Here is a 23,729-nt window from a genome sequence, read left to right as displayed (position 1 = left end):
TGAGGGCATATGTGCTAGCCTTTTGGGGGTCATGTGTGCACATGCCCTTTGGTTTGGGATGTACTCAGTCTAAGTCTCTGTCATTCCTGGCAAGGTTCAGTCTTGGCATGTGCTTTCTCTGTGTTTCTCCCTCCTATTCCCTAACTACCATCAGCAGATGCCCTCAAGCATGATACTGGATTATTTGGGGCTGCCCACATGGCCTTGGCAGCACTGAGGGTGACCATGGAGAACCCTCTCTCCTTGGTTACTTGAGTCCTGTTAGACACAGGGTTCTCCTGAAGGGAGGCATTTCATTGTGGGCTCGTGACTCTCCATGCTTCCCTGCCCCCTGTGCCCAGGGATAACCTTCTTTTTGCCCCTCCACGTCCAGATGCCTGAGCTGGGGCAAGGGGCTAGGCAGTGAGAGCTGCCGGGCAGGACAGATGGCCCTGGAGCTTGGGGGCCAGGAGGGGCATGAGGGCTCAGTGAAGTTAGGCTAAGACACTGAGCCAGACTATTACGCAAAGAGGGGTGGATAAAGTTAGGGGTGAGAAGGGCTGGGTAAGGACACTGGGAGTTCCAGAAACATTGGAGCGCTGTTTCACTTGAGATGTTCCATGGGTAGGGCAGAGCAGAGCCGAACTTTAGGAATGGCCAGCTGCCAGCCCACCCTAGCGATCCTGTATAGAGTTTCCAAGAGTCCTGGTATGGCGCTATAGGCTAAGCACTGGATGGCTAACTGCAAAGTCAGTGGTTCAAACCCACCAGTCACTATTAGTTGGTACCGACTCATCAGCACTTAACAACAGCATAGGGTTCCCAAGGAGTAGCTGGTGGTTTGAACTGCCAACCTTGGGATAAATAGTCCAGTGCTTAACTTATAGTGCCACACCAAGACTCCTATTGTTTACTGCTGTTGAATCATTTCTGACTCATAGTGACTCTGTATAGGGTTTCTGAGGAGCAGCTGATAGATTTGAACTGCCCACCTTGCAATTCAAACCGACCTTGTGGCCCAGTGCTTATCTTACAGACCAGGACTCCAGGACTCTTATTTTTGTTGTTAAGTGCTGTCGAGTCGAATCCGACCCATAGCGACCCTTCTTGGCTAAATTGGCCTATCCATTCCTCAGTTTCCTCATTTGGACCCTGCCAGTGGTTTTCAAACTTTTCCTTTTGAAGTAGAACTTTTTTTTGGTACAGAAATCTGTTGATCAGAATCAGATAAAAGCAAACTGCTGCTCTAGATTAATCATTCACTCGTACACTCATCATTTGACCAGAGACGTGAATGGAGTGAAGTTAAATTCTGTGGGTTCATGGAGAGACCCAGCTTGGCTAGTGTTCAGCCAGTGCAAAGGCCTGAGGCCGTGTATGTACCGGGTGCTCAGGACCATGTAAGGAGGCAGGATGACTGGAGGGGTTTGCGGGGGAACCTTGAGAGTTGAGGTCAGAGAGGCAGCGGGGCCAGGCATGTGGGCCTGACTTTCCTTCAAAGCAGGGAAGTTTTGTGGTAAAGAAATACATGACCTCGTCCACATTTTAAGTTAGGACTGCCTGTGACTTGGGCTGGTGCTTCGTGGGCCTGTGAGTGTGGGGGCCACTGTGTCCCTCTGTATGTGCATGTGTGCCCATGGTGGACCCAGACAGTCAGGAGGGAGAGAGCAGACTGTCCACATAAGTGGGGCTACAGATGGGGTTTAGTTGAGAACCAAGGAGTCTCAGAGCTCCTTTCAGCTGAGAACACAGGCTGGATCCATGTGGCTCCTGAGAAAAGATCTAGCACCACGTGGAAGTGTTGCAGAGGCAGATTTCAGTTCATAGTCCTGAAAATCCAACAGTCACCAGAGCTGGAATGGGATCCTGAGTAAATGGAGGCAGGCAAGTAGACGCCCCTACCCAGGACCACTGTCGGGGCAATGCCACCCTCCACATGTAAAAGGTCGGTTTGAGCAGAAACTTTGGTCTCAGTGATGGGGATTTTAGACCCAGCAGTAGGTGTTGGTGAAAGGATTGGAGAATGTGGTCAGGGCTGTGGACTCCATCTCTGAATTTACCCTGCAGTTGTTCACTGTCTGCTGGCACCTAGGGAGAGACTGGCTGTGCCTGGCCACACAGGGTGGCAAAGCCTCCTCCAACCACTTTGCACAGTGCTGCTCCTAGCAGGGGCCTGCTAAAGTTGTGTTTGTCACCTCTCTGACTTTCATGGAGAATCAAGGCCAGGGACCTGTGTGGGTGGGATTGAGTGGAAGGGCAAGGACCACTCAGGCTTCCCTGTGGGAGAGGTATCAGCTTGAATCACCAGCTGCAGGAGATCGGAAGCAACGGGCCTAGGATAGGGAGAGACTGTGGGCAGTGGGCATCAACTGCCTGTCCTGAATCATGTGAACAGAGCCCATATGTACTGGTGGCTCTTGCCAAGGACTTGCAGAGGCCAGAGAGCAGGTGTTGGGGTGGGCCCTGGATTTGATGGCTGGACTAGTGACTGAGGACAGGCTACTTTTTATAGACTACTTTTCCTAGTCTATAAAAGGAAGCTAATAATATCTATGTTCAAGAGTTGTTGTTTGGGTGAGATCATGGTGACGAGCACATTACCCACAGATGGGTCTCCAGAAGCAGGTCTGTGATGAGGAAGAGTGCTGGCAGTGTCCCTGGGAGAAGGGCTCAGGGTTCACCAGTGGGGAGGGGAAGAGAGAAGGAGAAGGCGCCCTGAGGTCCACTCCTTTTATTCTGAGCACTTGTTGGGCTTTGTTGGCCTGAGGATCAGGCTAGAGATGGTATCTCCCACTGGTCTCTGAGTTTTGAGGATGGCATCTTGTCTGCTCTGCTTGCTGCAGCATCCCCAGGGCCCATCATGGTGTAGGGCACGTAATGGATGTTCAGTGAGTGTTTTTGGGTAGATGCATGATAAGCTGGGGAAGCCCATGTCATCTGGACCCTCGCCTGGACTCAGAGGCCATCATTTTGCTGAAAGGAGCTTCCATAGCAAACTGCCCCAGGAAAGAACACTGGAAGCTAAAACATCACCCCAAGCATCCCTCACCTGGGGATGCTGATGAGGTATTCAGATTCAAGTGGCTGCAGTTCCCAAGGACAGCGATGGGGGGGGGGCGGTGCAGAAAGAAATTTGTAAAAGCCCCCTTTGGTTTTCTCTTCTCTATCTGGCTCTGGTAGTGTAGTGATTATGAATTGGGCTGCTAACCTGAGGGCCAGCAGCTCGAAACTGCCAGCTGTTCCGCGGGAGAAAGATAAGGCTTTCTGCTCCTGTAAAAGATCTACAGCTTTGGAAACCCTGTACAGGGTCACTATGATTTGGAACCGACTCCATGGCACACAACAACAATCTGGCTCTGAAGGGTGAAGGCGCCCCCTGCTGGCTGGGGCTCAACAGCCAGGTGTGCCATTGCCCTGTCATAGGTAGGACAAGGGCCAGTGGGTGAAACAGGAGAGAGGGCAACTCCGAAGTGGCTAGTGCCAGCCTGACCTTTGGTCTTGGCTAAATTACTGCCACTTGGCCTGTCCATTCCAGAGTTTCTTCATCTGAACCAGGACAGTGCTTTTCAAACTCTGTCTTTAGAAGCAGAACCTTTTTCTTGCTGAGAAATCCATTTCATGACACTCAGATAAAAGCAGACTGCTATCCACCAGTCACTCTTGGAAACACTAAACAGGGTTGCTATGAGTCAGAACTGACCCGATAACATGTGACAACTCCTGGATGCCTAACCACAAGGTTTGCAGTTCAAACCCACCAACTGCTCCTTGAATGGCAATGAGTCAGAACCAACTTGATAGCACTTAACAGCTCTGGTTAGTCATCCATTCATTCATTCACTCATCACTTGCATTTATGAAGCACCTGCAAAGTGAGTGCTCTGGCCAGGCTCTGTTGTAAGTTCTAGGGCTTGGCAATGAAAACCGCAGACAAAACCCCTTGCCCTTGTGAAGCTGACATTGAAAGTGATGAGGCAGACAATAAACAAGATACATGAATAACGAATATGTACACTATATCATTATGTACAGGTAGGGATAGCCAATGCAAAAGCCCTGAGGTGGGCTGCTGTGTTGATAGAAAGCAGCATGGCTGAAAGAGAGGGGTGAGGGGCAGGTGGGAGGAGGTGAGTCAAGGGATAAGGGGCAGAGCATTTGGAGCCTTGTGAGCCATTGGATGATGTTGGTTTTCACACTGGGAGAGATGGGAGCCCTTGGCGGGACTTGAAGGTGGGATGTGATCTGACTCAGGTTTTAAAAGGATCCCTCTGGCTGTTGGGTGAAGAACAGATAGGCATGTGTGGGGTTATAAATGTGGTAGTGGGGAGACCAGCAAGGGGGCTGTTACAGTAGTCCAGACGACAGACTATGGAGCCTCGGACCAGGGTAGAAGCGGTGGAGGTGAGTCATGGGTTGGATTCTGGATCTATTTTCAAGGCAGAGCCAATGGCTGATTTTTCAGAAGTAAATCATGAGGCTTTTCTTTGAAGGCACTTTCGGGTGAACGCAAACTTTTGTGCATGTTCACCACTTGCATATATTTTCTGGGAAGTCAGGTGTTGGGCATGAGAGAAAGAAGAGTCAAAATGTGTCCAACACTTTGGCAGTTGCCAAGAAATTTGGGAGGAGCTGGGGGCCTCAGAAGCCTTGTTTGGATGTGTTGAATTTGAGACACCCCTTGGAAGGCCAAGGAGACCAGGCAGTGGGGTCCAGGGGAATGTCATCAGACTATAGATAGTCTGTAAAGCTGTGAGAAGTGTCCCCGGATGGCACAAGCAGTTAAGTGCTTGGGTGCTAACGGAAAGGTTGACTCTTTGCTTCTGGAGGTCACAGATTGAAAACGTTGTGGAACATAGTTCTACTCTGGCATACGTGGAGTCTTAGTAGTTAAAGCTGAGAGAGGCATGCTCAGTACCCAGGCTGGAGAGAAGATGGAGGACTGAGGCTTAGGGCTGTGGTGTTCTGTCAGGGAAAAGAGGCAGAGCCAGCAAAGGAGGCTGAGGAGGCGTTGCCTGAGAGGAAGGAAAGACCCAAGCAATCAAGTGAGGAAGGAGGGGGCCACTGGATCAAATGCACTGTGGAGCATCCCCATCGCTCCTATAGTTTGGCACCTGTAGGCTGGGGACCATCCAGCTCTGCCTGCTTGGCACTCTTTCTCCACCTAGACCTCAGGGCTCTGACCTCCTCCTGACCCCCTTTCTGAGGGCTTCTCTGGGGCTGCCAGCCTGGCCCTGGCCGGGGCTGTGATATAAATTATACAGAGTGATAGTGATGTGACTTTTATCGGCTCATGTGTTCAATAATGTTAATACATCCCATTATATCATATTATATTAATACAGTGCAATATATTACACACGGCACAGCACATTAACTTGACTTGGGAAAGCACTGGGCAACACACTGTGGTTAATTTTCTCTTGGCTTGGCACTCAGAGTGTGTGAGCTGGGTATGGGGACACAGGTCGTAATTACTGATGCTCAGGGAGCCACACTCTTGAGCTCCTCTGGCCTCGGCTCCTGCCTCCCAAAGCCTGCAAGTGGGTCAGCAGGCTTTTGTGAAAGAGGCAGAGATCTGCATGCTCCCACTGAACAGATGAGAAAACTGAGGCTTGGAGACATGAAATCATGTGTCCTAGGGATGTCGTTGGGAAGTAATAAGAACATCATGACTACCTTTCAGGTGCAGGGCTGGTGTGGACCAAGGGTGGAAGGCTGGGGATGAGTGTGGACCTGAATTGTTTTGGGTGAGAATGCTTGGGCTCTGGAGTCAAACAGACATGAGTTTAAAACTTGCCTTTTCACTTGCTATGTGATCTTGGAGTCCTGGTGTGGCGCTGTAGGATAAGCATTGGACTGCTAACCCCAACATTGGTGGTTCATACCCACCAGCTGCTCCATGGAAGCCCTATAAAGGTCGCTGTGAGTCGGAACTAACTGGAACACTTAACAACAGCAAACAACAATGTGACCGTGACATTCCTTCATTTCTTGGGTTTTAATTTTCCTATCTGAAAAATGAAACTAATAAACAGTGTTCCCTCATAGAGGGCTTATTGTATGATGATTAATCCACATCAAGTGCTTAGCATTCAGTAGGTGCTCACCAAACAATAGCTGCTAGTCCAGATATTTTTACCACCAACATGTGAACAGCTTCTTGCCTACTGCCATCGCCCCTACCCCTAAATCTTTCCAGGACCTCTGGCCCTTACTCAGTCCTGGCCTCCAGGCCCATCCCTCAGCTTGGCCTCTTGGGTACTTCAGCCAGCCTGGTCTGGTTCCCAGCTTTCTGTATTCCTTGGATTTTGGGTGTGGTCCTTCTGAGAATCAAAGTGGTACCTTCTGTTGCCCCATCTGCAAAGGGGAGAGGTAGCACTTGGCAGAGAGAAAACCCATCAGATGGGCCTGGGTGTGACTCCCAGTACCAGTGCTGGGCGATCTTGGGCAAGTTCCTTGGCCTCTCTGAGCTGCAGCTTCCCATCTGTGCATTGGGGATACTATTTGTCATAGGACTGTGATAAGGATGAATAAAATAAGAGTCTGTATGAACTGATTGTACACTCAGGATGGGTAACCAATCCCGTTGCCATTAAGTTGGTTCTAACTCATGGTGGCCCCCTGTGTGTAGAGTAGAACTGTGCTTCCATAGGGCTTTCAAAGCTGTCACCTTTAGGTCACAGATTGCCAGGCTTTTCTTTTGCGGTACCTCTGGGTGGGTTCAACCCACCAGTTTTTCAGTTAGTAGTCAAGTGGAAACCTTTTACATTACCCAGGAACAGGAACACCTCAAAATGCTATCATAATGGCTCCTAACATCTTGGACATTTGCTTCTTTTCAGGTTTACCTACCAACTCCTTACCATTCATTCTCTCATGTGATGCCCACTGGGCAGATGAGAGACTGAGGGTCAGAGGGAGCTCACCTGCCTAAGGTTGGCAGCTAGGCAGCCGGCAAAGTGCTTGACAGGCTGGTAACTTGGGCTCTGCATCCTCCTTGGAAATGGGCCTCTGAGACTCCCCCAGGGCCCTGACCCTTCCTGCCTAGTCCTCTGGACTCCTGCTGGCCTCCCTGGCCTCCCCCACACATGTATCACTCTTGACAAGGTCACGGAGTCAGCATGTAAAACCTGCAAAAGTGAGTGTAATTTATTGATCTACATTTCGCTTATGAAATAGGACAAGTGCTGATTTGAGGCTCTTGTTTGCTCTCACCCCTGTGTGTGCCTGCTCTCCCTCCACCCACAGCTCTCCCGGGCTGCACTCTTATCTGCGGTAATTCCTCGGAGCTTGCATCAGAACTCAGCCTCCTTTGTCAGCGCTGCTGAGACTCTTCACTCCTTGCCCTCTATTCTTCACCAGCCTCTGTGCCTTATCTGCCCCTCCTTCCCCCTACTCCCTCCCCCCCGCTCCTTTCCTGGGCTCCTAAGGAAACATATAATGTTTAAAAGGGGGAGACAAGGGACTGAATAAAGCACTTTCTGGGGAAATATTTGTTTAAAGCCCTGTTGCCTGTATTTGTCTGGTTCTCTCCCTGAAAACATAATTCGGAAGAGGCCTGGAAATTAACCCAAATGTCCGCTTGCCTATCTGATAAGTGATGGGGTGGCCCTGGGGAGGGGGAGCTAGAGATGGAGTGGGGTGGCCCCAAAGCTTGACGTTCTGGGGTATTGGTATCATATTGGGAGGATGGGATGTGGTAGACCTCAGGAGGTGAGGGACACCAGAGGATCTTGTGGCTCCCGGGGCTTGGCCAAGGCAGAAGGAAACCTGGAGCATTTTGCACAACACTGCACAGTGCCATCAGCTCACCAAGGTGAAGTGTCAGGCCATGTGAGCTCAGGAACTTATCTTTACCAGCTCTGTGACCTTTGGCAAGGCCCCCAGAATGGCTCTGAGCCTCAGTTTCCTCACCTGTCTGATGTGTTCCTGGCACTGCAGAGCTTGGTGATAAGTTGTTCATGAAGAGGGAATGCATTTTCGCCTGTTAGGTGCCTAGAGACACAGCAGGAATAAAACAAAACTTCCTGGCTCAGGCAGCTGGCATTTGAATGAAAAGTGGACAGAAAAATGAAACAATAAACATAGAGCATGTTAGAGGCTGGAGAGGGTGCAAGGGAAGGTAGTGTGGGGATTGATTTTCACTCGGGTCAGGGAAGTCCTCTCTGAGAAGGTGCTGTTTGTGCAAAGATTTGAAAGGAGTGAGGAAGCAAGCCACATGCAGATCCAGGGAAGAGCATCCAGGGCAAGGGAACAGCCAGTGAAAAGCCCGCAGGCAGGATTGAGCCCAGTGAGCTCAAGGCCCAGCAAGAAGTCCAGTGAGCGAGGCAAGCCGAGCAGTGAAAGGTGAGGTCAGAGGTAATTTCAAAGAAAATGCTTTGTGAAATGCCAAGTGGTGTTGGTGATTTTTTACAGACTCCCTGAGCATAGCTGTAAAGGGCATTTTATTAGCACCTGGCAGGGGCTTTCTTTCAGAGGCTTGAAATTTGCAGGGAGAAGGGAGGCCGGGCATCACCTCCTATCTCCAGCCTCCCTTAAACTGTAGTCCTTTGGGTTGTGAGCTCTTCCGAAGCTATTTCCTCATTATGGTGCTAGGAGCGAAAAGAGGGCCCTTGCGACCGAGGAGTTGTGTTTTGGAGACGGGTTAGGAAGGGGTCTTGGCCAGGGCCTCTTGGCTGGCCTGTGAGGTGCTGGCAGTGGTAGAGGTGGCCATGTATCCCAGCTGTCCCTGTGGCCCCAGGGAGAGAAGTCAGAGGCTGTGAGCCTACTCTTGGCAGGCTTGGGTGGGGTTGGTGATCCTAATTAAAAGCTCGGATCCAAAAGGCTTGATGATGGAATTTCTAATTAAATCAATTTTACCTCTGTCTGGGAGACAGAGGTTTGCATACGATAAGCATGAAATTAATAATTATGTTTAGAAATTAGTTGTTGCTCAAAGCAGAGCCATTTACACAACCCTCTAAGTCCCCTGACCCCCACCCCTGTTCAATCCTTTGTGTTGGAGACAGATGGGCCATTTTAGCCCTGTGTGTGACAGCCAGGAGTGGAGGTGGGGCCCAGCATGAGTGGAAGCAGGGCTAGCTCTCCCCGCTGCTGCCCAGAGGATTCTGCCAAGAAAGAGATATGGGTGGCTCCTCCTAGTTAATAGAGGCTGCTGGTATCATTCACAGATCCTGTGTGTGTGCGCACGCGCGCTCAAAGGCACAGTGATGGGCAGACCCATCCCTGTAAGAGGGAGACTGAGGTTTTATATGGTAGTTCTTCTGGTTTCAAATCCTGACTCAGCTGTTTGACCCTAAGCAAATTATTTTCCCTCTCTGTATTTCAATTTTTGGAAAACATTGGAAGGATAAGAGGGTGTACTTTGTAGGATATTGTAAGATCAAAGACAGTAAGGCATATGGCGGTGGTGATGGTCTGCCCTTGAGTTGGTTCTGAATCATAGAATCCCTGTATAAGGTTCCTTAGTCTCATCTTTTTCCCAAGGAGTGGCTGGTAGATTTGAACTGCTGACCTTGAGGTTAGCAGCCCAATGCATAATCCACTACGCTACCAGGGCTCCTTAAAGGCGTATAAAAAGAAAGGGGCCTGGTAACGAGGGGCACAGATGAAGTGGCAGATCTAGGGCAGAGCAGAGCCAGGGGAGGCTGAGTGCCCTGGGGCAGCAAGACCAGGAAGAAGGGCAGTCAGGGCTCAGAGTGGGTCTGGGGCAGACAGGGTGATTGCACTAGGGAGAGGCCACCAGCAGGAGCCAGTCAGGAGCATGAGGCTGGGAGGTGGCCGGTTGGTCTATGTCCACAGAGTATTATGAACTGATTTAATGGTCCTGAAGAGAGCTGCCCAGGTGGCCTGATGTGAATTCTCAGAGTTTGAGGTGAAGTGCACAGTGCCCCCAAATGGCCCAGTTAGCATGAGAAGAGGGGACTGTTGAAGTTCAAAGACCTGGAGGAAACCCTGGGACAAGAGGTGGATAGTCCACTTCTGGGTTCTATCCCAGTCCCTGTTCTTAAGGCTTGACATGGTTGGACAGGGCCCTTCCAAAGACCATCCAGAGATGCCAGCTCAGCAGAGGTGCCTCCCCCATCCCCCCAGGCCCTGGGCTCCCCACTTTCCAGGCCTTTGGAAATGGGTGGTGGATAGCTTCATGGGAGGTATGAGTGTGTGAGGCCTCCTTAGGGCTGTCCTGAGCCATGTGGGTCATTCTTGTCTCTGTTCTTGACCCTCAGAGCTCATGTCAGGGATGGGGCTACTGCTGCGCCCCTCTCTAGTCTCCTGTATCCCTCCTGTGCGGTATCCCTGCCCATTTAGAACACTCCTCGATTCTGTGTGCTCGTCCCTCACTCCACCCACTTTTCCCCTTCAAGACTTCTTTTGGAAAAGCCTGTCTATACTCACATTCTCCCAGCCTTCCACTCTCTCTTCCCTTCCCAGCAGTCCAGCTTCTCTCCACAACTGGCCCTTGAGACCCCCTGTGAATTCCTCACTGCCTCAAATCAGCCACTTTTCCATGTCTCCTGGGCAGTGCCATCTGCCTCAGTGGTCAACAACTTCTGAGGCACTGTGGTGCCCCAACTCCAGATCCACCCCCGCCTCCCCAACTTCAGACCTGTTGGTCCACCTGCCTCCAGGATACCCCCCTGGTGCTCAGGAACCTCAGACTCTCCCAGTGGAAACCACACACCTCATCTCCCGCTGCCCATCATTACCCTTCTGCTGTGCCCCATCTCAGTCCCTGTCTCCACTGTCCTTACACAAGGCCCAAGCCTAGAATCTCTTAGACCTTCCTTCTTCCTACAGCCCACATATCACTGATCCCCAAGTGCTGAGTCTCCCCTTAAGTGCCTCCTGGGTCTTCCTCCCCTTTTCCTCAAAGTCTCTAGTTCCTGGTCATCAGACTTACTCTCCACTCCCTTTCCTCTGTAGGCTGAGTGACCGTTCTGATCACCTGTGCCTCTGTGTGAATCTCTCCATGGCTCCCAGGGCTCCCTGGAACGTCCTGCTTCCCTAGCATGGCCTAGCAGGCCCTTGTGATTGGGTTTTTATTGCCAGTCCAGCCTCAACTCCAGCACCTTCCCTTCCTATTCACCCCTCTGACAGTGTAGACACCCCTTTTGACTGCCTGCTTCTCCACCCTTCTCAGTGTTCTTGTGGGTGACAAGTCTGACTCCGCACTTGCTAAATTTGAAGGTGGTGTATTTAAACTTGGCAAAGAGAGATGCCCAGCAAAGGATGGTGGGGTGCCTGCTGTGTACCAATCTCATGAGATGCTCATTTGCCCCTGCCCCAGGCTTAGAGAAGGACATGGCCCCAGCAAAGGGGAGAGGATGAAAGAAGGCTGGCAGCTCCCAAATTGTAGAAATTCTTGTTCTTTCTGGACATATCTGTCTGCAGCACAGGCTTAGGGTGGTGAGGGGTGTTGGGGGTGGGGGGCAGGGCTCTTGACTGTCTTTCCTGGCTGCTCAGACAGAGCCTGTGGCAAGCTGGCCCTCACCCCCTCTCCTGCTTTCTCTGAAACACATTTCTGCCGCCACTTTCATGTACCTAAAAGCATCGTTGCCTTTTATCTGTGAAGGAAACAGTAGATGCTGAGAACCAGGCATCGAGGGCCTGGAGCAGCCAGGATCAGAAGGGCAAGAGCAGGCAGCCAATGCCTAGGGCTGGCGCCAGCCCCATGCAGACTGCCTAGCTCCCTGGGGCTAGGACCTGGCCGCTGGGGGTCCTGGCAGGGTCTGGTCTGGGTTGGGCTGGCGGCCAGAGACAACTGCAGGATCCCGGCTCAATCTGTGGTTTTGCTGTGGTCTGGTCTGTGGATGGAACAAAAAGGGAATTAGTAGGGAGATTGGGGCAGGCTATGGGGCCAGCACTGAAAGAGCTGCTTCGAGTGGGGTGGACCATGGGCAGAGCAGTCTAGGTCTTGTTTCTGATGTCTCCTAGCTCTGTGAAACTCAGAAGGCTCTTTGATCTCTTTGAGCCTTATTTTCCTCATCTGCAAAATGGGCACAACAATCCTAGCTCTCCTCCTTCACTAATAATACTAATAATTAGCCGCAGTTCCAACCCTCCAGCCGGTCTTCAGGAGAAAGTGAGACAGTTTGCTTCTGTAAAGATTTATAGTCTTGGAAATCCTATGGAGCAGTTCTATTCTGTCCTATAGGGTTGCCATGTCTAAATTGACTCGATAAGCAGTGGGTTTGATTTTGGGTTTTAGCATTTGTTGAGGGTCCCATGTGCCAGGTCCTGTTCTAAGCACTCACTGATTGCAGTCCCCTCGGAGGCTGGTGTCACTATTTTATATGGAGGAAGTGAAGGCTCAAGAGGTCACTTGCTTGCCACTTGCTGTGGTCACAGAGTTGATAATGGCAGAGCTGGGTCACACAGACTCAGACAGGCTTGTTCCAGAGACTGTGCCGGAAGCTGCTGTGTTGAGCTGAGCATTCGGGAGAAGGATGGGAGGGAAGGTGTACTTAAATAGTAACACAGGAAGAGAGCATCATGGTTTCTGTCAGGTGGCCCCTGGGGTATCCACAGTGATGGCACGGGCATCTGGCCACTTGGCTCCAGGGTGTCCCAGGCCCCTCGTGGAGATCAGGGTGGTGGTTTGACCCAAGGTGGTGGTCTGAAGCCCTCACCTTCAGAGCCATGGGGGCTGTGCCCGGGTGGGATCTGAGATGCTGGACAGGTGGTCCTCTTTCTCCCAGCCTTCCCTCCCTTCTTTGGAAGTTATTGTTGTTATGTGCTGTGGAGTTGGTTCTGACTCATAGTGACCCTGTACAGGGTTCCTGAGGCTATAAATCTTTACAGAAGCAGAAAACCTCATCTTTCTCCTGCGAAACAGCTGGCAGTTTGTAACTGCTGACCTTGAGGTTCGCAGCCCGATACATAACCACGATGCTACCAGGGGTCCTCAGATTCTGCTGGTCTGGGAGTCAGGGGACACTGTTTGCATGCTAGCCAGTATTGACATGCTAGGTCTGACATGTGGGGGCTGCTGGTTAGGCCTGGAGCAGCCAGAGAACAGATGCTGGCTCTAAACATGTGTATCTGTGAGTGAAAACCCTCCCCCGCCGCCGGCCTACATGCACACAGTGCATACTTAAGTGTACATGCTCACACACACGCATGCACATACTCACACTTATGCAGGACATGCAGTACCCACTGTAGTATGCATGTGCACTCACACATCTCATTCAAGCACACAGACACGTACACATGTCCACACATGCGTGCATATTCCACCAAAGCATAGACACACATGCACATCCCACACAAGCACACACATGCTTATGTGCCTTTGTACTGGCTACTTCTGGTCCCTTCAGTGCACCTGCTCACTCAGATACCCTCACGACTCCCACTTTTGCCTTCTTGGGCTCTTGACTCAAACACTACCTTGTCAGAGAAGCCTCCACGGGCTCCCCAACTCACACTTGTGCACCTCCCCTCCTTTCTGTTTTCTCTTGGATCCTTATCACCATCGAACATACTCTGAATCATGTTATTCCCCTCTCCACTGCCCGCCTCGGTCTAGATTGGGAGCCCCATGAGGGCAGGGGTAGGCTTCGGTCTCTGGGAAGTGATCAGATCATGCCTTCTGGCTGCCGTCGCTCAGTGACTATTTGTAGGAGGAACAAATGAATGAAAGTGCTATGCACATGTGTACTCAGAGCACATGCTCCGGCACGTGCATTCACACACACACAAACAGACTCCTTTAGCATCCATCTTCGTGGCTGCTCAAGCCCGGAAACAGATTCTGTCTTTCCCACGTGACCTGGCCCTCCCTGTCACTACAGAAGTCAGAGAGAGAGAGAGAGTGATTGATGCAGGTACTCACCCGCTCCTTCTCTAAGTGTGAGGCTTTTACTGGGTGCCAGACCCAGATGTACTGTGTGTTATTCTGAGGCGTATGGCCTAAGGGGGCCCAACCAGACCAGAGCATCTCCCAAGAGCAACTTCTGCATTTTCCATTGCTATATCTCAGGACGCAGGTAGGATGAGTTCCGTTCCTCTCTGCATCTCCCCATGTAGCCTTGACCAGGAAGGGTCTTCTATTGCTTGGCCAGTAGACTGAGAATCCGAATACCTGGGAACGTGTGTCTGGTGCTCCTAGAGCAGCCTGGTGCTGTTGGAGGTCTGAGCGAGTTCTCTGGAGGCTGAGTTCAGGGAGGCAACATTTAAACTGGTTCTGTTTTTGGTGGAGATACGCATAGCAAAACAAACACTAATGTAATAGTTAGTCAGTCTAATGGACTGATCAACCATGTGAACCTCAGTCTCCATGGCCCTGAGACCAGAACTAGATGGAACCTGGCTACCACTACTGAATGTTCTGAAAGAAATCATATTAGAAGGTCTTAGATAGCGTGGGCGGGAAAATGTGGAGCAAAACTCAAAATTATAAAAATGACCAGACTTGCTGGTCGGATAAAGGTTGGTAGAACACCCGAGACTGTGACTCTTAGTCACCCTTCAGGCCTGGGACTGAACTCACCCCTGTTGCTAGATTTTTTAGCAAACGATATACAGGTCTCACAATACGTCAGACTTCAAAGTTGTTTGAACTGCAAGGTTGGTGGTTCAAGCTCACCAGCTGCTTCTTGGAAACCCTATACAGGGTCGCTATGGATCGGAGTCAACTCAATGGCACTTCCCAGCAACAACAACAACAACAAGGGGAACTGGTGTGATGCTATGGGTTAATGCACTGGACTGCAAGGTCTGTTTGAACTGAAAGATTGGTGCTTCAAGCTCACCAGCTTCTTCTCGGAAACCCTAGAGAGGGTTGTTATGGGTCGGAACCAACTTGATGGTATTTAACAACAACAAGGGGAACTAGGAGCATGGTGGCTCTTTACGATAAGCACTGGATTGCTAACCACAAGGTTAGTGGTTCAAGCCCACCAATCACTCCACAGGAGAAAGATGAGGCTTTCTGTGCCCATAAAGATTTACAGCTTTGGAAGCCCTTTTACAGGGTCATTATGAATTGGAACTGAATCCATGGCACTTAACAACATAAGGGGAACAATAACACTAGGGAGGCATGCACTCCTTACAATAATAAAACAAAACAAAAAACATATACCAATTCAACAATTTCCACTAAGCTGATTCTTGAGTCACAGGAAGGATCTTGATGTGGGAAGATGAGGTCTGGGCTCTGTGGGCAGGAGAGACAGGCAGACAGGAATAGAGAAAAAGAAGGACCTGAAATTGGACACCTGTGGTTAATCAGGTGCTGCTGGAATCTGGGCTCCTCCCCCAGGGTGTGACTCTGTAGAACAATTCCTGACACATAGTAGGTGTTCATTCTGTTGGGAGGGCAAAAAGGAGAGAGCAGAGATGGAGGAGCTGGCATTGAGTGGGCATGGCTGCCTCCCTCCCCTCCTGCTGCTGATGTTGTGAGAGGAGGGAAAGGCTATCTGAGGAGAATGTTAATCGAGTGTCCCCCTCCAGCTTCAGCTCCACTGGGAGACAGTTGAGAGGTAAGGAGACGTCAGATCCCCACGAGGGCCAGGCTGTCAAGTCACCTGTTTAGAGGCAGAGACAGCCCAGGACCTGGCCCCCACTCCAGGCTGGGGGTACAGGGACGGAGAGTCTGGAGAGCCTGTTAGCATTCTGAGGAGGTGTCCCCACAAAGCACAGTGGCAATTATGCTGCAATGTGCAGGGAGAGCTTGGGTGGGAGATGGAGGCTAAGAGGGCCAGTTCTAGAGGGGGGACTAGGCAGAGCAGAGCGAGAGGCAAGAGGAGGGAACCTGCTGAAAGTTAGAAGGGAAACGACAACTCACATCCGGGTTGATCTTTCTGAGTGATTATTACTTCTCGGTGCTGTTCTGAGGGTTCTATATGAGTTCCCTCATGTGGCCTTCGACTTTATTGTAATGGTTCCCATTTTGCAGTTGAGGATAATGAGGCCTAGAGGGGTGAAGTCACTTATCTAAGGTTTCCCAGCTAACAAGTGGTGAAGTTGGGATTTGGGTCTGAGCAGTCTAGTCTCAAATTCCTGCTTGAAACCATCTTCCCAACCACTCCCCTGGAAACTCAGGAGGACCGGGAGCTGAGAAAGGAGATGAGAAGTCAGGGTAGGGACAGCTGCAGGTGGGGACAGTCTTAGGTAGGGACAGTCTTAGGAGGATGCTGGTTTATCCCTAGGACCCACTTTAATTATCTATTATAGACCCCCACCTCCGCCGCCATCTTGGGGCTGGGTTCCAGTTCCAGGATCATATGAATTAATTGTTGGGGGCAGGGCAGAGGCCCCTCCTGGGCTCCTGAAATCTGGGGACTGGGCAGCAACTCCCCTGCAGGCTGACACACGGGCTCTGCAGAAACCTCTTGGCTCTCCAAACTCTGCAGTAATGAGGATATGTAGCATGGAACAGTGGTCCCCTGTCTGGGACTGGGCCTGAGTCTGAAGGGAGCTAACAGAGGTTCTGTCAGGCTGGGCTGGTGATGGGGCGAAAAGGGATGAAGAGGGAGGGGCTCTAGACCTTGTTTCAGGCGTAATCTTCCTGAGATAAACAAACAAAAGAACCCACTGTGACCCTATATAAGATTTCTGAGACTAAATCTTCATAGGATTAGGTAGTCTCATCTTTCTCCTGAGGAGCAGATGGTGGGTTTGAACCCTTGACCTTGAGATTAGTAGCCCAATGCGTAGCCCACAGTGCCACCAGGATTCCTTTTATAAAGACCACAAAAGCAAAAATGAGAGGGCTGGCAAGTTAACCCAAAGTTGCCCAGGAAATCCAAACACCCAATCAACGGTTTCCTCTGCACCTAAAGCTCCCAGTGAGGGGCCAGTCACAGGGGATCAGAGTTGTGGGAAATGAGCATCCTCAGTGGAGGGTGGGCCCCCACTGCCTCCAGAATTGCTCTATTGGGAAGGAGATGGACTTTTTCCTGCACCCAAGCTTCCCTTTATTCATTTATTCCCTTATTTATGTTAAATTTAGCTTACATTTATGTAGAATTTTTCTGTTTGCATATTTAGTTCATGAATGGGCTTATATATTTCCTGTCTCAAATTTTTACTTTTTATACCTTTTAAATAATTTGACTAGGTTTTCATATTTATTAGCATATAACTTTTCATAAATACATTTTCATTATTTAAACCATTTCTATTGTACCGTAGGTTGTCATTTTTCAATTTCTATTTTGCTTATGTTCATTTCAACCAGTCTTGCCGTAAGTCTTTCTCTTCTCTTAAATATCCCCCTTATTAAATAACTACTGGATCTACTGGCGTGGTGTTGTAGGGTAAGCACTGGACCACACAATTGGTTTCAACTGCAAGGGCGACGGTTCAAACTCACCAGCAGCTTCTTGGAAGCCCTATACAGGGTTGTTATAAGTTGAAATTGACTTGACAGTACTTAACAACAATAACATAACTATAAAAGGAGTCCTGGTCTGATGATGTGGGATAATACACTGGACCACAAGGTCAATTTGAACTGAGAGGTCAGCAATTCAAACTCACCAGTCGCTTCTTGAAAATCCTATAGAGGGTTGCTATGAGTCAGAAACAACTCAATGGCACTTAATAACAACAATTAGACCTACCGTGCACCAGCTGCCATGACTGCATGCTACCCCTTCCTGCCCCACTCCCTCTACCCTGCCCTCCTCGCTCTGCCATGAGCATGCCAGTAACACTCCAAGCTCACTTGCCTTTCCCCATTCTTGGTCATGCTGATCTATACAGATGCCACCTTTCTAGACCCTGCCACCTGCCCACTCAGCCAGCCCTGTCCTGTGTCCTGTCTTTATGGGATGCACTATTGGAAACCGCCCTGGTTATTTCTGTCTGTTGACTTGCTTGTGTTCCTCTTCTCCCACCAGAATGGAAGCTCTGTGAGGGGACGAGGATCTCCTGCATTTTGTGCCCTGCTTTGTCCCCAGCATTTAGGACACAGTGGTGGTGGTGGCGGTGGTTATGTTCTGTGAAGTCAGTTCCGACTCATAGCAACCCTGTTTAGGATTTCCGCAGCTCAGAGAAGTCCTAGTTGAGGTGAATGGAGTTGTATGGTTGCTTTTTGGTGGGGGCATCAGGTTGGCAAAATTTCTGTCCCCTTTTCTCCTATCCTGAGGAAGTGAACTGTCTGGTCTGGGAGGTCATCCCTGGGGATAGGGATGCCCTTGGCATTGGCCATGTGGGCATTTGCTTGTGTACGGGGCACCCCAACCCTCTTGAACACAGAAATTCTTTGCCACCCTAAGTTGTTACAGGGCCTAAAATTATGTGTCTTGGACAGGACGGAGTCTAAATGATTCCTTCTAGGGATAAAGCCTTAGGTTCCTTATCAGCCCAGGTCACCTTGGCTAGCTGTAAATTTTGATGTGGTCTAAGGAGGGCAGCAGTGGGGATCTGGGAATCCCTGGCACTGTAGCACTCTGTGAGCTGGAGGCCAGAGGGATCGGGAGCACTGGGGATGTGGAAGAGCATGGACTGTGGTGGGGGAAAGGCATAGGAGGGGTGTGGGGGAGCATGGTCAGGAGGGGGAAGGTGCTAGAAGGGTGTGGGAGGAGCATGGGTCAGGAGGGGAAGGTGCTGGAGCTGTGTGAGGAGCATAGGTCAGGGTGGCGGAAGGTGCAGGAGGGTCCATGTTGTTCTTCTGTGTTCTTTGGGGTTGCTTGGTTCTCAGCTTCAGGAGGTAGGGGCAGCTGAAGCCTCCTCACCTGTGCTTGGGGAGGGATCAGGTGGGGGCAGGTGTTCTATGGCCGGGAGAGTTGCGATTGGGGACAGGGGACCTGAGATTGGCTCTGCTGCTAAGTGGCTGGGACCTTGCGTCTCAGGCCCTGGGTCACAAGACTGAGGTGAGAAGGGGCTTCCCAGTGACCTTGCTTACTCCGGCCTCTAGATCTCACCTGTGGGGGCAGGGTGGAGCAGAGGTAGGGGAGGACAGCCCAAACCTGGCCTCTGTCTCCTCTGAGCTGGGCAGAACTCTTGAGGGTACATTGAGTGGTGACAAGAAGCACTGCTTGGGGCAGGGATGGACCACATGATCCCTCAGGGTCCGTCTGGACATACCCACCCCACCCCTCGCGTATCCCCAGGCGGCACCATCATACCCCCTGTGGATTTTCACTGGACTGGGAGCTTCTAGCACTTTATGCTCCTGCTGTATGAACCCATATGACTTGCTGGGGTGCCCCTCCCCAGTTGCAGGACCCCAAGAAGGCTGGATCAACTGGGAGACGTTCTGGGTGAGGCACTCTTGGTGCTGATGTGCTGGTTAATTCTCAGCCTTGCCAAACTCATTCTGCTGGCTGTGGGGCGGGCCCAGGAAGGAATGATGCCTCGGGAACTGGGCTGGAGCCAGTGGCCTGACTGAGCAGCTTCAGACCACCTGCCCAAGCTCTCTGGCTGACCTGTCTTCCTTATCCCATGGTAGAGGAGGCAGTGCCTGTGGGGCAGGCTTGGGGACAGGAGGGAGGTTTGTGTGCTTGCCAGCTGTGCCGATTGGGGGTACCAGCCCGCCCCCATCAGCAGCCCCTCTCGCCCCCCAGATCCCTCAGATCAGCTACGCCTCCACAGCCCCTGACCTGAGTGACAACAGCCGCTACGACTTCTTTTCCCGCGTGGTGCCCTCGGACACGTACCAGGCCCAGGCCATGGTGGACATCGTCCGCGCCCTCAAGTGGAACTACGTGTCCACGCTGGCCTCAGAGGGCAGCTACGGCGAGAGTGGAGTGGAGGCCTTCATTCAGAAGTCCCGCGAGGATGGTGAGTCAACTGTCAGCCTTTGAGATCCTATTTGGGGCAGGGGGAGATGTTCCTGGTGGGTTTGTGGATGGAGCCTTGTTTGAAGGCCACTGACCCTGAGGTGGTTGCTGCCTGCCCCAGATCATTTCTCTTCTTGACCTCTGGGCCCTGGGAACCTATCTGTGGCTTCTCAGAGTGGGGGGTGTCTCCTGTGGGGGGCAGATGGGAATGACTTTTGCAGACACTACATGACCATGGCAGTGAAGGGACTGTCCACGTTCCAGGTGTGGGAGGCTGTTGGAACAGCTGCTGTTCTCACGGGCAGAGAGGAAGGGGAGGTTGGATGGAGGTGGTCTTGTCTAAGGGGCCTCCGAGACTCAGGAAATGGCAGCCAGCCAGGCAAGTTCCAGTGGCTAGGGTTGTGTGGCAAGGGTTGGATGAAGTATTGGCACTTTGGAGACCCTAAAGTGGGCTTGTCTGTGAGGCCAGTTCACCAGTTGGGTGGGGCAGAGCTGGTCTGGCCTCTGAAGTAGGTGCTTCCTTCAGGTTGGAGCTGAGGAACTCTGGGAAGCCACTTGCTATCCTGAGGTCTCCCCACTTACCACAGTGCAGCACATCCCATGCAGCTCACTGCATTACCTTAAACTGCTGTCCTCAGAAGCTCCTGATAAAGCTTTTAGGTATCATCCAAGTGATAAGAGGGTAACTCAGATAACAGAAAACAAGGGTCCAGGTCTTATCTGGTGACAGCCCAGCAGCTTAGCAGGACCTGGAGCCGTAGAGGTCAGTCTTGATGGTGATGATGAAGGTAGAAGGGCAGGTCTGGTGGTCAAGGTGGAACCAGCCAGGGACAGATCCTTGGATTGAAGTGCCTCCCCCTTTGGGGACATGAGCTTGTTAAGAGCTTGCTGAGGCCAACTCCGAGGGGCAGAGGAATGGTGCATATGGCTTCTTCAGGCCCCTGTTGTGGGCAGTGGGGGGTAGTGGGGGAGGCAGGGAGGCCTTTCCCTTCCTGGCAGACTCACCTTCCTGCAGAGAGAGAGGGCCCCTCTGCCCATCCCTTGGCACCTCCCAAAGCCCTGTCTCTAAATAGCTCAGAGTTGCCTTCAACCTTGGGAGGATGGTGTCTGTATATTTATACCCACATAGCCTGAGGATTCTAATTGCTTTTCCTACGGACCACATAGTGTCCAGAGACTGGCTTGGTAACACCCTGCGGGCATAATCCTGCTATAAATCTCAGATAAGCCCCTTTAATTGTATAGCCAACGAGGCTTGGGTTCTTGTACCTGGGTGGAGAGGGTGGTGGGGAGGCAGGAAGTGGGACAGCATTAAAGGATGTCACTGGCTCCATTGCCTGTCCCAGCAGCCAGGCCAGGCATAGGGAAGCAGGGGTGAGTGGTGAGGGATTCTGTACTCTGGGGGGCTCTGGGAGCCCAGTGCTACTCACTGCCCACAGCTCCTTTCTTCCTGTGCTTAGGCCTGAGACCCAGGAATCTCTCTCCAGGCTGGCACCAGCTGCCCTCCCCTGCCACTTCCTCTTCTTGTCAGTGGCATGGATCCTATTCCAAACAAGCCCATTTCCTTTTCTGTTTGAAGAGCAGCCACTGTAGGATTTTGGTACAAAAGTACTAGACATGGGAAGGAACTGAGGGTCCAGAATCCTAGAGTTCAGTCAGGTTCTGATCTTACCTTAAGGGACCCAGAGCTATACCCAGTACCTACATAAAAACCCATTGCTGTGGGATTAATTCTGACTTTCAGTGATGCCATGGGATGGCATGGAGCTTACATAGCCCTCCCCGTGTCCCTATACAGTGTCCAGATCCTGCACCTCTGAGGTAGGCACTCTCTACGCCCATTTTAACCAAAACCCAACCCAACCTGCTGCTGTCAAGTCAGTTTGGACTCATAGGGACCCTATAAGACAGACTAATACTGCTCCGGAGGGTGTCTGAGACTGTAAATCTTTACGAGAACAGATACATCATCTGTCTCCTGCAGAGGGGCTGGTGGGTTTGAACTGCCAACCTTTTGGTTAGCAGCCCATAACTTAATCCGCTGTGCAACCATGGCTCCTTACACCCATCTTACAGGGGAGGAAACTGAGGCTAAATAACTGAAATTAGGTCACGCAACAAGTTAGAGGTGGAGAAGGGATTTGAACCTAGACAGGCTTCAGGACCCAGATCTGAACTGGTTTTATATTCTTGTCTATTTTATCTCCACTCCTTTCCCCCATCTTAACTGAGACCCACCCAAGGGAGTCTCTGGGTAGTGCGTCGTTAACATGCTCAGTTGCCATCTGAAAGGTTGGAAGTTTTGGTGAAAACACTATAAAGCATGGTTCTAGTCTGGCGCCCCGGGGGTCACTGTGAGCCAGAGTTAACCGAGAACCCACATGGGTCAGCCAAGTGACACCCCCCTTCCCCCCGACCAAGGGGTACGTGTTAAGAACTGGAAAGGCAGATCCAGAATGGATCTGACATTGCTTTTTGACTAAAGTTATGTCTCTATTGTCGGCGTTTTAACCAACATCTATCTATTCTGGTTTGGGGTTGTTAGAAAAAGTGAAGTCTACTCAAGATTTTTAACACGGAACTCACAGTCCAGAGAAGTCAGAGAACCAATCTCTGTCTGGGCTGCTCCCAACCCTTTGTGCCCCATCCTCCATAGGTATTCCCATTCTGCTGGGTGGGTCTCCTAGGGTCCCAGACCCTCTCTCTCTGCCATGCTGTCCCAGGGCATGACAGCCCCCAATGCTCAATCCAGCCCTGGCTGTGTATTCCCCCACGCACAGCCTGCTAAATGAAATTTGATTTGGAGGAACGTCTTTAGGCGGTGAAAAGAAAGAAGAGAGAAAGCTGCGCTCCAGCTAGCCAAATTGAAATAAAAATTGAGCGGCCGGTAGAAAGAGGCCGATGTACCTTGTAGCCTAATCCCTGTGAAAGATTAAAGATGTCTTTGGCCATATATTGTATTGATTCGTCCTCTGAAGTATAAATCATTTGTGAGTTGTTCAGAGGAGCACTGAGAGCCCATGTAGGGGAGGGCTTTCTCACTGGGCTGGTGCTGCACCTCAGAGCTATAGCTGCAGCCTCAGCCATCAAGTCCTGGCCATCTACTGCGAGCTAGACACTGACCTTGCAAAAGAGTATAACTATGCCCATTTTATGGATGAGAAAACTGAGGTCAAAGAGGGTAAGCCCCTTTCCTAAGGACACACAACTAGAATGTGGCAAAGCTGGGTCTGTAATACAGTTTTGCCTGCTGGGTGGGGAACCCTCACCTAGCACTTCACGAGGTCATTACTGAATGCCTTAGGGTTCTGTAGAGAAATAACCAGTGATATATATTTATATAGAGAGAGAAGGGAGGCAGAGGGAAAGATATTTACTTCAAGGGATTATTAGCTCACTTGATTATGGAGCCTGGCAAGTTAAAAATCCATAGTCATCCCAGCCTGCTGGAGACTTCTACAGGCTGCTGTCCCAAGATCTATAGGTTAGGTAATGGAAGCAGTGCAGAGAGACGGAAGAGAAAGAGTGAGTTCTGCCAAAATATTTACTTGTAGTCTGAAGGCAGAACATACCTTCAGGAAACTGCCTTTTCAGTGGATTGATTGATGACATGACATTAAATTGCATCATGGAGCAGTATTTGACCAAACCACTGGGAACCATAGCTTAGTCAAGTTGACGCCTGAAATTAACCATCACTCTAACCTTAGCCACGGGGCCTCAAGCCTGGGAAGTCACTTAGGTTCTTGAGGGTGAAATGAGCTAGCTCCTGGCACTTGGAGGAGGGAGCTCAGGATTGTCCATTGGAGGGTAGTTATTTGGGGGTCTAGCTGCCTAGACCCCAGCTCTCCTGGTGTCTGGTCACTCCTGGTGAGGTTCAAGGAGTGCTGGGAGGTCTTGGGGGCACGTTGCATCCTGACTCAGGCTGTAAGATGTTTCAAAGGTCTGGGCTGGGGACAAAACCATGGAAGCTGAGGACATCCCGCAGGTGGGAAGGCTGCCCTCTAGTCTGAC

At 51.0% G+C, this 23,729-nt stretch overlaps 1 protein-coding gene across 2 annotated transcripts in view; it reads left to right on the top strand.

Moving 5' to 3' along the window:
• GRM4 (glutamate receptor, metabotropic 4) overlaps positions 1-23,729 on the top strand; it is a 142,301-nt gene that overhangs the window by 45,008 nt on the left and 73,564 nt on the right. For both annotated transcript variants that reach the window (XM_006860371.1, XM_006860372.1), the window contains one exon: positions 19,500-19,716. In XM_006860371.1, coding sequence (XP_006860433.1) covers positions 19,500-19,716 — 217 coding nt within the window. The remainder of the gene's footprint in view (positions 1-19,499; positions 19,717-23,729) is intronic.

Source organism: Chrysochloris asiatica, unplaced genomic scaffold (genome assembly GCF_000296735.1).
Source record: "Chrysochloris asiatica unplaced genomic scaffold, ChrAsi1.0 scaffold00038, whole genome shotgun sequence".
Taxonomy (NCBI): Eukaryota; Metazoa; Chordata; class Mammalia; order Afrosoricida; family Chrysochloridae; genus Chrysochloris; species Chrysochloris asiatica.
The sequence above is the reverse complement of the archived record's forward strand: the minus strand, read 5'-3'. Positions and strand labels throughout refer to the sequence as shown.